The sequence below is a fragment of the Heptranchias perlo genome, chromosome 6 (assembly GCF_035084215.1).
Source record: "Heptranchias perlo isolate sHepPer1 chromosome 6, sHepPer1.hap1, whole genome shotgun sequence".
NCBI lineage: Eukaryota > Metazoa > Chordata > Chondrichthyes > Hexanchiformes > Hexanchidae > Heptranchias > Heptranchias perlo.
Genome location: NC_090330.1, coordinates 58,688,098 through 58,701,380, shown reverse-complemented (window position 1 = coordinate 58,701,380; position 13,283 = coordinate 58,688,098). Strand labels below are relative to the sequence as shown.

The following is a 13,283-nucleotide window of genomic DNA, read 5'->3' as shown; positions in this document are numbered from 1 at the left end:
TCCATGCCTTTAGTCCAACTCTTCTCTGATTCCCTGTTTCCTTCTTGTTCAACATCCAGTTTTTTCTCCACCCCGTAAAGCTCTCCGAGACGTCTCTCTGTACCTAGGAACACTACAGAAGTTGAAGTTGTTATAGTGGCCACACGTGCATAGCATTGCCCCTAATTTAGCAATGAAGAGTCAATCTAACTCAGAAAGCCTAACGGAGTAGTTGGTGTGGGAATAAATACAATATCAACTAGTGCATTTGGGGATTCTATTGTGAGTTTGTGGCTGAGTAGAGATAGATTTACTCAGCATTTAACTATGCCAAGCCTGAGCTGGGAGTGCTCGATGCTTACACTGAACACCTGAATTGGAAGTGTTCCATTCCCAGTGCTAATATACTTCACTTCCATCCATGCTAATATCCATGGCGATAAAGAAATTCACAAAAAATATTTTGGCACTTTGTATCAAAATTGATAATTAAAAATTAAGGTAAACATTTGTCCTATAAATTACTTATTTACCTCTGAATATTATCTATCAGTTCATGCAGTCTCTGTTGTCTCTTATGAGGAGTCAGCTGTGTTTCTGCGGCCAAATCCTTCATTATACGGAAATCAGAACGGGCCTGGTTACTTAGCCCTGTGGGAAAAAAGTAGAGGTAAAATTAATCAATATTATTATTTGTAAGAGAGTGAAAAGAACCTTAAGTAAGATTTCACTTCTTGCTAGGCTATTCTGATGGCATCAATCACAGGGAATCTCCCTGTGTGGGCCAGGGCAGCTCCACTCCAAATGGTAGGCATGCCATGATTGTCCATCTGATCCCAGGAAACCATACAAAAAATTGAAGATGATTTTAGAAGTGCCCACATCTGGTGAATATTAACTCTTTTATTTATTCAGCATGAAAACAAAGACAATGGCTCCAAAATTTTTGTAGGGCCACTCAGCCAGCAGAAGGATGGTGGAGTGGGCCCTAAGTCTGCCCAAGTAGATAGGACCAGACCCTATTCCAAATCTCAGGGACAGGGTAATTTGCATGGACAGAGCAGGCCACCAGTTCATTAGTGGCACACATCCTGATATCATCCTGGAGAATCTGAGTAGCATCAAGGGCAGCATCAAGGAGGCCTTGGTAGGTTCCAACGATCAAGTCAGTTCAGTTTGTCTTTGGCTTGCAATACAGCATTTTGTAAGAGGGAATCGACCTCCTCTGGAAATGGTTAACATTGACTTGTAAAGGTTTGGGGCCTTTCAAATAGGAGTTACACCAACTCTCAACCGGCAAGAACTCCTTTGAAATCTTGTAAGGGTAGACTTCCCAGGGTTACCTGGGAACTTCCCCACCACAGGGCTGGACAAAGTTACAAAGATAGGGAGAAGTAAGGCCAAGGAAGGATTTAAACATAAGGATGAGAATTTTAAATTTGGGTGCATTGGGAAGTTACAGATGGGGTGATAAATTGAAAGGCCGGAGGGGTCATGTGTGGACTTTTGAGGATGGAGGTTATGACGGCAAATTTATAAGCTGCTGGTCAACAGTTGAGCTGAATCTATCTCTAGCTCTCCTGATCCTTTGTATATGACTCCACATATTCATTCATTATGTTAGTGCCCAATCATAATATCATAGTATGTTACAGCACAGAAGGAGGTCATTCGGCCCATCGTGCCTGCGCCAACTCTTTGAAAGAGCTATCCAATTAGTCCCGCTCCCCTGCTCTTTCCCCATAGTCCTGTAAATTTTTTCCCTTCAAGTATTTATCCAATTCCCTTTTGAAAGTTACTATTGAATCTGCTTCCACCATCCTTTGAGACAGTGCATTCCAGATCATTACGACTCACTGCGTAAAAAATGTTTCCTTGTGTCGCCTCTGGTTCTTTTGCCAATCACCTTAAATCTGCGTCCTCTGGTTACAACCCTCTGCCACTGGAAATAGTTTCTTCTTATTTACTCTATCAAATCTGTTCATGATCTTGAACACCTCTATCAAATCTCCCCTCAACCTCTGTTCTAAGGAGAATAATCCCAGTTCTGCACCTTCTCTAAGGCCTTGACATCCTTCTTAAAGTGTGTTACCCAGAATTGAACTCAATATTCCAGCTGAGGCCTAACCAGTGTTTTATAAAGGTTTAGCATAACTTTCTTGCTTTTGTACTCTATGCCTTTATTAATAAAGCCCAGGATCCCATATGCATTTTTTAAACAGCCATCTCATCTTGTCCTGCCACCTTCAAAGATTTGTGTACATACACCTCCAGGCCGCTCTATTCCAGTATCCCTTTAAAATTGTACCATATAGTTTATATTGCCTCGCCTCATTCATCCTACCAAAATGTGTCATTTCACATTTCTCTGCATTAAATTTCATCTGCCATGTGTCTGCCTATTTCACCAGTCTGTCTATGTCCTCCTGAAACCTGTTACTATCCTCCACTTTGTTTTCTACATTCCCGAGTTTCGTATCATCTGCAAACTTTTAAATTATACCCTATATACCCAAGTCCAGGTCATTAATATATATAAAAAAGAACAAGGATCCTAATACCAACCCCTGGGAACACCTCTGTGTACTTCACTCCAGTCTGAAAAACAACCGTTCACCGCTACTCTCTACTTCTGTCCCTTAGCCAATTTTGTATTCATGCTGCCACTGCCCCTTTAATCCCATGGGCTTTAATTTTGCTTACAACAATGTTTTAAGTTTAGGACAGTCAATGGATTGATGAATAAGAAAGTGTGAACTGACACTTATATAGCTCATAATTTGAATTATTGGTTTATCAGCTGCACTTTTCAAAAACAAAGCTAGAAATTCTGGTGCCTAATTCATTTCCCAAATAATACAATCAACCTTAGAGTCCACTAATGACATTATTATCTATCACTTCTAAGAGTTTAGAGGTATCAATTCTGCAGCAGAGCATTAATGGACTTAAAATTGTGCAGACTATGAAAAGGGCACAGAGAAATTAATTTTTAAGGAATTACAAAACACCAAAGAGGGTCAGGCAGAATATACAAAACTTACTTTTTATGGCTGTTAAGAACGTTCTAGAGATCTTTAGGGTAAAATTTCTTTGGAGGTTCTCTTGATCTCTCAGCGTAACTTCAGTGGAAACCCGACAGAAGTGGCGTAAATGGCTATTTACACCGCTTCTCCAGGGTATCCACTGGACTTCTGGTGAAGTTACAGTGGGAGATCAGGAGAACCCTGCAGAAATTCTAGGCATTTGTTTCATGCTGAACATTTCTCTGAATGAGTCTAGCTAACTAAGGATATCAATGCGCTACTGGTGATTGTGACCATGAACATTAAGTAGGATGTAAACCACAGGATTTGCCTGTATTTCAGTCATGTCTAAAACATGAAGTGAGTTGCGGATGGACTCATTCATGGAAGCATGGACTGCTTTTAAAAATGTAACAAACAAAAAACATATTTTGCGTTTGTCTGGCTTTCAATTATGAAAATTAACAATTAGCCAGCCCAAAGCAGACTGATCAGCTTTAAACCAGACAGGTGGGCACCTAATGACAGAGTCAGGCTAAATTGGGGATGACTCCGATAAGTAAGTATCCTCTTAGCACTCATGTGTGAAAAACTGCCAATTGTCTGGAAATCTTTTGCCTGTTACCTGTGAGGAAGCAGAACTCTGGAATGAGGTGAGCTATACGTGGAACCACATCTTTGTCACAATTTTTACTTTTTAACTGGCTGACTAGCATTGGCTGATTCAGATCAGTGATGGAGGCATCATATTGCTGTGCAAACAAAAATGAAAGATGCTATTAACAAAATATATCCAGTACCAAAATAAACATCTAGGTCAAATTGGTCTATGGCGGTAGTGCAACACAGGCGATAGTGAATCTGCCTGTTTTACACCCTGCCTGATTTTGAAAATTTCACCCGTGAACGCAAACCCCATTTCGATATTGAGCTCCTGTGCTCATTTCAGATTTGGATTTCTAAATTTGTTTGTCCTAGTTGGAGTTTGCGATGCATAAGCTCCAACTAGTATTTCCTGGTCTTCAGTTGCCTAACCAGCAGTCCTTCCAAGCACCGCTGGAGGCCACTCAAAATAGGCCCAATAACTTGGAACATTTTTCGTAGTTTGTGGAGTCGGAAGAAGCAGGAGTGCTCCTCCTGGCTTCACAAAACAACTGTGGGCTTCCATCGGCTCTGCCCAGCTTCACCCACCTCCCGATTTCCACCCCCCGCCCCCACACTTTCTGGACTTAACTCTGATGCTCAGCGCAAGCCTAAACTTGTACAATCTCGGCAGGCAAGCTGTGTTGGGGCCCCTGATTTGCATCCACATTGCCTGATTTATTCTGATCGGGCCTGAGGACAAGTTTACTTCAGTCCTCAGATCTCTCTGTTCCTGCGCGCTGCCAGAATTGCAGCTGGTTTGGGGCACTAAGGGATTTAGGCTCCAAGGGTACATTAAGCTGCATGTCAAACTATTTCACACTCTGATGAACAGATCATAGCTCTGGTTTTCAGCTTCTTTCTGACCTGGAAATGAGCGTAATGATAGTGTAAAAGAGTGTAAATATGGGCTGCACCATCACACCTACAAACTCTGTTTTGTGCCTCCACATTAGGTTTCCATTTACTTCATTTGTGCCTGGTCATTGTCACCCATCTTCCTCTTCAATCTTTTTGGCCTTTCCAAGAATATGAGGGTTAAATTGGATAATCCCTGAAAACGGGCACGGGGAACAGGGTGCACTATTAACCTGCGCCTGTTCATAGCGATGCAGGTGGCACACTACATTCGTGCTGCCTGCTGTTTATTTTTAATTCGTTCATGGGATGTGGGCGTCACTGGCAGGCCAGCCAACATTTATTGCCCAACCCTAATTACCCTTGAGAAGGTGGTGGTGAGCCGCCTTCTTGAACCGCTGCAGTCCGCGTGGTGAAGGTTCTCCCACAGTGCTTTTAGGTAGGGAGTTCCAGGATTTTGATCCAGCGACGATGAAGGAACGGCGATATATTTCCAAGTCAGCATGGTGTGTGACTTGGAGGGGAACGTGCAGGTGGTATTGTTCCCATGTGCCTGCAACCCTTGTCCTTTTAGGTGGTAGGGGTCGCAGGTTTGGGAGGTGCTGTCGAAGAAGCCTTGGTGAGTTGCTGCAGGGCATCCTGTAGACGGTACACACTGCAGCCATGGTGCGCCGGTGGTGGAGGGAGTGAATATTTAGGGTGGTGGATGGGGTGCCAATCAAGTGGGCTGCTTTGTCCTGGATGGTGTCGAGCTTCTTGAGTATTGTTGGAGCTGCACTCATCCAGGCAAGTGGAGAGTATTCCATCACACTCCTGACTTGTGCCTTGTAGATGGTGGAAAGGCTTTGGGGAGTCAGGAGGTGAGTCACTTGCCACAGAATACCCAGCCTCTGACCTGCTCTTGTGACCACAGTATTTACGTGGCTGGTCCAGTTAAGTTTCTAGTCAATGGTGACCCCCAGGGTGTTGATGGTGGGAGATTCGGCAATGGTAATGCTGCTGAATGTCAAGGGGAGGTGGTTAGACTCTCTCTCTTGTTGGAGATGGTCATTGCCTGGCACTTGTCCAGCGTGAATGTTACTTCCCACTTATCAGTCGAAGCCTGGATGTTGTCCAGGTCTTGCTGCATGCGGGCATGGACTGCTTCATTGTCTGACGGGTTGCGAATGGAACTGAACACTGTGCAATCAACAGTGAACATCCCCATTTCTGACCTTATGATGGAGGGAAGGTCACTGATGAAGCAGCTGAAGATGGTTGGGCCTTAGGACACTGCCCTGAGGAACTTCCGCAGCAATGTCCTGGGGCTGAGATGATTGGCCTCCAACAACCACTATCATCTTCCTTTGTGCTAGGTATGACTCCAGCCACTGGAGAGTTTTCCCCCTGATTCCCATTGACTTCAATTTTACTAGGGCTCCTTGCTGCCACACTCAGTTAAATGCTGCCTTGATGTCAAGCGCAGTCACTCTCACCTCACCTCTGGAATTCAGCTCTTTTGTCCATGTTTGGACCGAGGCTGTAATGAGGTCTGGAGCCGAGTGGTCCTGGCGGAACCCAGTTTTAAAGGATTACTGCGTGTAGCCAGCGCTACCTGCGCTGTTGATTGGCTGCACACATCAGCAGAGTGCCCCAATATTGCAAGTGGCTCGCGCTACTTAAAGATAGTCTGCACTGCTTAAAGGGGAGGTACATTGTGGCGGGAGTTGTTTCAAAACTGGATCTGTGCTGTGAAACTTTGAAGAATGGCTGCGCCTGGGAGAAAACGTGCACCAAGGTTCTCTGATGATGCACAAGAGGCCTTGTGCAAGAGGTGCAGAGAAGGAGGGGCATTCTGCATCTGCAGAGGTGCAGGAGGCCCTCCAGACATATGCTGAAGAGGCATTGAGGGGAAGTAGCTGAGGAGGTAAATGCCAGGACCGTAGCTTCAAGAACATGAATGCAGTGCAGGAAGAAGTTCAATGAATTAAAATGAGTTGTCAAAGTGAGTGAGTTCAAGCTTCAAGTGGCATATCGTACCAACTGCACCACTAGCCTCATCCACTGCTCAATTCACTACACCTCCATCACCCAGCTACCAACAATGTCTTTCAGTCAGTACTCAACCATTTGAATCATATGATTTATCTCATCCTCACACACTTAGCACAGGTGCAAGCCTCACACCCACAACTCAGTTCACACACACTGGCAGCTATTCAACCATGACAGCCACATCACCCAAACATCTTGCAGAAGACTCTCTGACACACTTCCCTCTTTCTTGCAGGAGAAGGCGGCGCATAACAGGAGGCAGCAAGTGGCAGTGGCTCCATGGAACACGAACTTACTGTTCTCTCTCAGAATAACAGCATTCCTGCTCCCACCCCTGCCACTCCACCAGTGCTCTTACTGTTGCCTGTCAGCCAGGCAGCCCACTCCCTGTAGAGTATTGAAACTTTATCCAAGTCTAAGAAACCTCCAAGCACACGTACACGTGCACCAGCAGCCAGAAGAAATAATCTAGCAACTAACCTGTAACTCCTGTATGATCTCTTTAAATACCGCTGGTGGTGGGGGGGAGTCCTTCATGCCCTTTAAGTCATGTTCAGCTGTGCGAGGTTAAGACAATGCATTGGATGGAGTGTGGAATTCCAAAATAGTAGCGGTCCCTCTAAATCAGTGTTGTATACTGATTCGCAACATTATCTCCCTATCTGCACGCTGCTGGTGGTCATTAGGCGCACACGCGCAAACCTCTTTACCAAGATGGCATCCTGTGCACTTACTCTTGGAAGCGTGCGCACACATCTCGGACCCCATTTTCGAGGCTTAGTTGGTCGCGAGTGCCTAAAAAATGGGCACCAGATGACCCAAATTCCCCCCTACCCTATGTGCCCCCCACCCTCAATGCCGCAATTACATTTAAATGACACATTCCTTTAACTTTAACCTAAAGCACAATTTTCTGCTTGCCCCCAATTAGGCTAACTTCCTTCTCAATGCCAAAACTGCACAGGAAGCTATGAATAATGATGCAAATAAGTTCATCATGGGAAACCACATTCAACTCATTTTACTTCGGCCCAACACCTAACTATCCAAACATCTAACCTTTTGTGTCATACATCTGGAAAATTAATTTCCTTACAAAATGATCACCATTTTATTTAATGGCTTGAATTTTATATTTATTAAAGTCAAAGTAGATTTAATCCAGCCATAATACACTGCAACTAACAATTGCCCATTACTCCTTTTTCAATTAATTTTCCTTCTCTTAAGACAAAACGTACAGAGCTTGAACTAGCACACACTATCAAATAAACCTACTATGTTCCTTCTATCATCAGCAAAGTTCTCATATGAACTCCTAATGCACTTGTACTACATTCCTAATCATGCTATTTTTAGGCAAGTGTTAACAAGTTTATTGAACCTACTGATCAGAAAATGTATCAGAAAATTTCTCTATGGTTTATCTGTCCCACCTGTGAATAATAATCAACGTAACTGATTTCAGTTCCATCTGCCTTTTTGAATGTGTTGGTGGGTTTCACAGACCAGTCAATATCATCAATGCGATACGTTTTGTTATTGTATCTAGGGGACAGAAACAGTGCATTACTCTAAAAACCTATCAAGCTTAAGAACGAGGGCCTAGATTTTTCATCAAGTTATGCAAGTTTCCGGGCATGACTCAATATAAGTGTGTCAGTAATTGTTTTGGGAGCTACTGTGCTACCTCCCCACTAGCCCCTGATACTTCTGGGATTTTCAGTGAAGTGACATTGAGCATATAATATGTCTGTCCAAATATAGGTCAGCATATTATAATTAGCTACAAATGAAATAAAAACATAATTTAACTTATTTCTCATCATTTGTCCTTGGCAGACAAATGATGAGAACACCTCCATTGTTGTTACAGTAGGTGGAAGGGTCCTTTAAAATTTAAATGGCCATAAAGGCTTAGGATTTTTTTTTAAAACATTGCAAATTTTTATTTCTTCAACTGGCTGCATGCAGGCCACTGGCCATGCTACACTGCAGCAGGCCTCCACACCTGCTGTAGCCATTCTCTGGATAATCCGAGTCAGATTCCCAGGCAGAGCCAGGGTCAAGATGCATCCTTGCAATGGGTAGAAGCCTCGCTATATTGCATCTCCACCAACATTATAACCAAATGGAAGGTCTAAGATCAAATATCTATTTTCCTTAACAATACATGTTAATGTTGCTAAGTCTATATGACTGAAATTGTGTTGAATCACTCTGCTATGGAGGAAACTGAGCCCAATAGCACACATTCCAATTTCTGAAATATTGCAAAATGACCAATAAAAGGGGTGAAAATAAACTAAAAATGTACTCAAAAATCCGAATATTTTGGCTTGCAGATCGTATTACAGCCTTCCAAAGGCCATTCATGTGCATTGACACTAACCTGATAGTTGTCAATAAAACTGCCGTTGTTCTCAATGCCACCATTGTAAAGTCATGATGTGGAGATGCCGGTGATGGACTGGGGTTGACAATTGTAAACAATTTTACAACACCAAGTTATAGTCCAGCAATTTTATTTTAAATTCACAAGCTTTCGGAGACTTCCTCCTTCCTCAGGTAAATGTTTACCTGAGGAAGGAGGAAGTCTCCGAAAGCTTGTGAATTTAAAATAAAATTGCTGGACTATAACTTGGTGTTGTAAAATTGTTTACCATTGTAAAGAACTGATTAATCTCTTAGCTTGATGCACAATCACACTTGTAAATGGCTGTTTATGATCTTGTGACATTATTGCTACTTGTTTTGCAACAAATAATTTGTAATATTATGCATGGAAATTCTATGCCAATTATTTGACATGGATAAATCATGCTTTCATTTTCATACATGTGAAATATCTGTCCACTAAGCTTCTCTTTCAAGACATCAATAATATGCAAATAAAGTATGATTTATGAAATAATAATAGCAAAGAAATCACAACTAACAAGAAAAGTAAAACTTCTAACCCAGAACTTTTTGCTACAGTATGTTAACTGATGAATTTAGCTGAGTAACATGGTTTGAATATATTATTGCTAGAAAACACTCCAATTCAGCTAGACTTATTAGTTACAATTTCATCAGCTGTATGAGGAGTTTGTTCCACTAACAACTACTGGATTGCAATTTCTGTTCTGTTTTGATTTTATTCTTTGTAGTTGTGATTCTGTATCAGTGTAATTTCAGCAATATTTTCATCCTTATTATACTGCCACATCAAAATGAGGTGACAAAGGCCTTCATGCCAAGTAGCAGCGTAGGCTTTTGTATAATTTGTAGCATTGTAGCTGTTCAGCTTTTTCATTTTGAAACAACTATTTTCTTTTTTTGTTACCTTGTAAGGACAATGAATCCCACTAATTCCTTCATGCAGGTATCAATGAAATGCTGGTCACCAATTCTGTTGTATAGATCAGTCATGAAGTCCAATACTGTCTCGCTACGTAGAACCTTGTGGCTTACATCAACAGACAATAAGGTCTTAGTCTCATATCTCAAGACTGAAGTTGAAAAACCTGGCCATAGAATCAACCTGGAATTAGAAAATGTATAAAGTTGAAATACATAGTAGCCGTGCATTTTAACCCTCTCCAAATACTACAGAATTGTCATGAGTCCCAATATTGATCATTTCAGGGTGGGAGATGAAAAGAATGGCAAGGATAGAAAGGAGATTTGATTCTAGCAGTATAGCATGATTCAGGGACTTGTGAAACAATGAGGGATTTGTGTGCTTTCTACTGAGACTATTTTCTCTGCTGGACTGTCTCTAGTTCGCTACCTGGCCTGCTCCTGCAGGCTCAGTTTCTGCTTCTCCACTGGGACCTTTCATTATTACCTGGGCTAGCTATGATCTGCTCCTGCTAATTTCCATTCTGCTCTGGATGCTGCTGAATGCTCTCTGCTTTGCTGCTATCAACTTAATTCCTGTGACTGTTGACTCTGCTCTGTTCCATTCTTCCTTCAGAATTCCTCAAGCACTTTTCGCAGGATTTGGTTGAACTGGCTCCTCAAGCTCCTGATGCTGCTCCTGATCTTGTGTGTTCCTCACCACCTTACAGATTGTTCCTTGAACCAGCTCCCTCATCTGCACTGATCCCATGGATTTACTCTTCACGCTCCCCGGCTGCCTGGTCTTCACTGCTGTCGGTTACTGGGTTTCACTCCCACTTTTCTTTGATACTTTGCTGGTCCACTGCATCCACTGGGGCACACTAATAACAACTGAGGTCACTACGCATTTCCACTGAACTCCAGGATCACCCTCCTCTGGCTCATGGTCAACTGTCTACTCCTCCTCGGCGCTCTTTTTCCAATGGATGACCTCCATCAATGCCTCCATTGATATTCTGCCCTCCATGATTCCTGGATCCAGTCACTCTCCACAACTGACTCCAAAGCTGAACTCCACCAGCTGCTTGGTTCATGGATGCTCCAAGCTGACTCCACCCGTTCTACAAGTCGACTTGATCCCACCATGGACATTCAGGCCTCGATATTAACTCCCCCACGACAGATGGGAAAGGGTGGGTGGGGGGGGTGGTAAAAATGTTAAAACGGGGAACACGTCCCCAACTCACTGCATACACGCCCATTGCCGTTTTTATGGTGGCGGGTTTTGTCCAGTGCAATTGGGAGCCTGATTTAAATTTAACAGTTGCCACGTGGGTTTCCCAGGGCTCGGGAAACCCGGCAGTAAAAGGGACTCGGGATGTGCCAGCTCAAGAAGGTAACTGCCTTTTACAGCACTCCTTGTAGGCCAGGAATGGCAGGAGTGCTTCCCTCCGCCCCTCAAGGAAACCTTCGGCCTCCCCTCTGCCAATTGCAGCCTCTCTCCCCCTTACTGTGATCGCTGACCTCCCCACCCCCATCCCAAGCCCCGATCTCTATCTCCCCCCTCCCCGCAATCGGTGATCTCCCCCCCCCAACCCCCAACCCATCCCCAATCTCTCGCTACCTCCCTCCCACGATGGCCTCACTCCCCCTCCCTAAGCCCTGATCGCTTGCACCCTCCCTCCCGCGCTGGCCTCTCTCCCCACCATCCCCCAAAAGCCCAATCTCTCGCTCCCTCCCCTCTCCCGATTGCCAGGGACAGTCTCCAAGGGTCCCTGGTTGTGGCCTCCTGCCGCTGGTTTTTCCATCCGGCAGCTGGCCAGCTTGTTAATTTGGCCGGCTGCCAGGCGGGAAACGGAAGAAAAAAATTAAGAATGAGGCCCTGCCATTAAATTAGGCAGGACCTCCATGTCCCGGCCTTGCCGGGTTTTCCACGCGCTACCACACATCCTCCCCGCCTTCCCGTAAATATCAGCACCTCAAACTTTAACTTTATACTATTTCATATTGTCACCTCCCTCACCTCTGTTGATATTTCACCTAATCTCTGCCATGTCTATGTGATTCCTTGTGTCCATTCGCATTTTGACTGCTGTTCTAAACCTGAGCCCATTACTTCTATCTCTTTTTTTTCTCACGGCTCTCCTTGCTGTCTTGCCACAATCCTAAGCTTGAATCCTCTCAAATAAGCCCAAGGCAGGCCTTTCGAGGCAATCATCGGTGCATCATTTCAAACAGCAACCCTAACTACCTCCATTCTCCTCTCTTCCCGACCTTCCTGCCCAGCATGCCTACTGGGGGATAACCTCCCCGAGCTCCTTCCCATCCCTCTCATTCCCCCCACCACTACTGCTTTGCGCTTAATCGATGGATCAACAATCAGCGCCCCCTTCTGTATTTCTCTCCAAAATGTCTGTCCATTCATGAACAAGGCCCTTGTCATCCATGATCTTATTGTGGAGTATGGTGTGGTTGACCATGTCAGCCTTTAACATGATCAACCACACCATACTCCTCCAAACTCTCTCCTCCACTGTCCAGCTCAGTGGGACTGCTCTTGCTTAGTTCTAATCTTATTTACACGAGGATCACTAGCAATGGCTTCTCTTCCCACCCCAAGGATTCATCCTTGGCCCGCTCCTCTTCCACCTGTATATGCTGCACCATTCACAAACATGGGGCCAGTTTCCACATATATGCTGATGACACCCAGTTCTACGTCTCCAACATCTCTGTGCTATCAGACTACTTTGTTTTTTTTAAATTCTTGGTAATGTGGGCGACGCTAGCAAAGGCGATATTTATTGCCCATCCCTAATTGCTCCTGGTGGTGGTCCTTCTTATTGAACCACTGCAGTCCATATGGTGAACGTGCTCCCACAATGCTGTTAAGTAGCGAGTTCCAGGATTTTGAACCAGCGACAATGAAGGAACATCAATATATGTCCAAGTCAGGATGGTGTGCAACTTGGAGGGGAACTTGAAGGTGATGGTGTTCCCATGCACCTTGTCCTTGTCGGTGGTGGAGGTTTGGGAGGTGCTGTCGAAGAAACCTTGACGTGTTCTTGCAGTGTATCCTGTAGATAGGATACACAGCCGTGGTACACCAGTGGTGGATGGGGTGGATGTTTAGGCTAGTGGATGAAGTGACAATCAAGTGGCCTGCTTTGTCCTGGATGGTATTGAGCTTCTTGAGTGTTGTTGCAGCTGCACCCATCCACGCAAGTGAAGATTAATCCATCACACACCTGACATATGCCTTGCAGATGTAGAGAGGCTTTAGAAAGTCAGGAGCCAAACACCACAGAATAACCAGCCTCTGACCTGCTCTGGTAGCCACGGAAGTTACTTGCCTGGTACAGTTCAGTTTCTGGTCAATAGTACCCCCAGGATGTTCATGCTGGGGAACACAGCGAT

General features: G+C 44.3%; 1 protein-coding gene across 1 annotated transcript in view; it reads right to left on the bottom strand.

Moving 5' to 3' along the window:
* Positions 1–13,283, bottom strand: part of LOC137323014 (piwi-like protein 4) — a 132,322-nt gene that overhangs the window by 41,705 nt on the left and 77,334 nt on the right. The window contains exons 8-11 of the mRNA XM_067986350.1: positions 9,868–10,065; positions 7,976–8,087; positions 3,631–3,757; positions 513–630 (exon numbers count right to left, since the gene is read on the bottom strand). Coding sequence (XP_067842451.1) covers positions 513–630; positions 3,631–3,757; positions 7,976–8,087; positions 9,868–10,065 — 555 coding nt within the window. The remainder of the gene's footprint in view (positions 1–512; positions 631–3,630; positions 3,758–7,975; positions 8,088–9,867; positions 10,066–13,283) is intronic.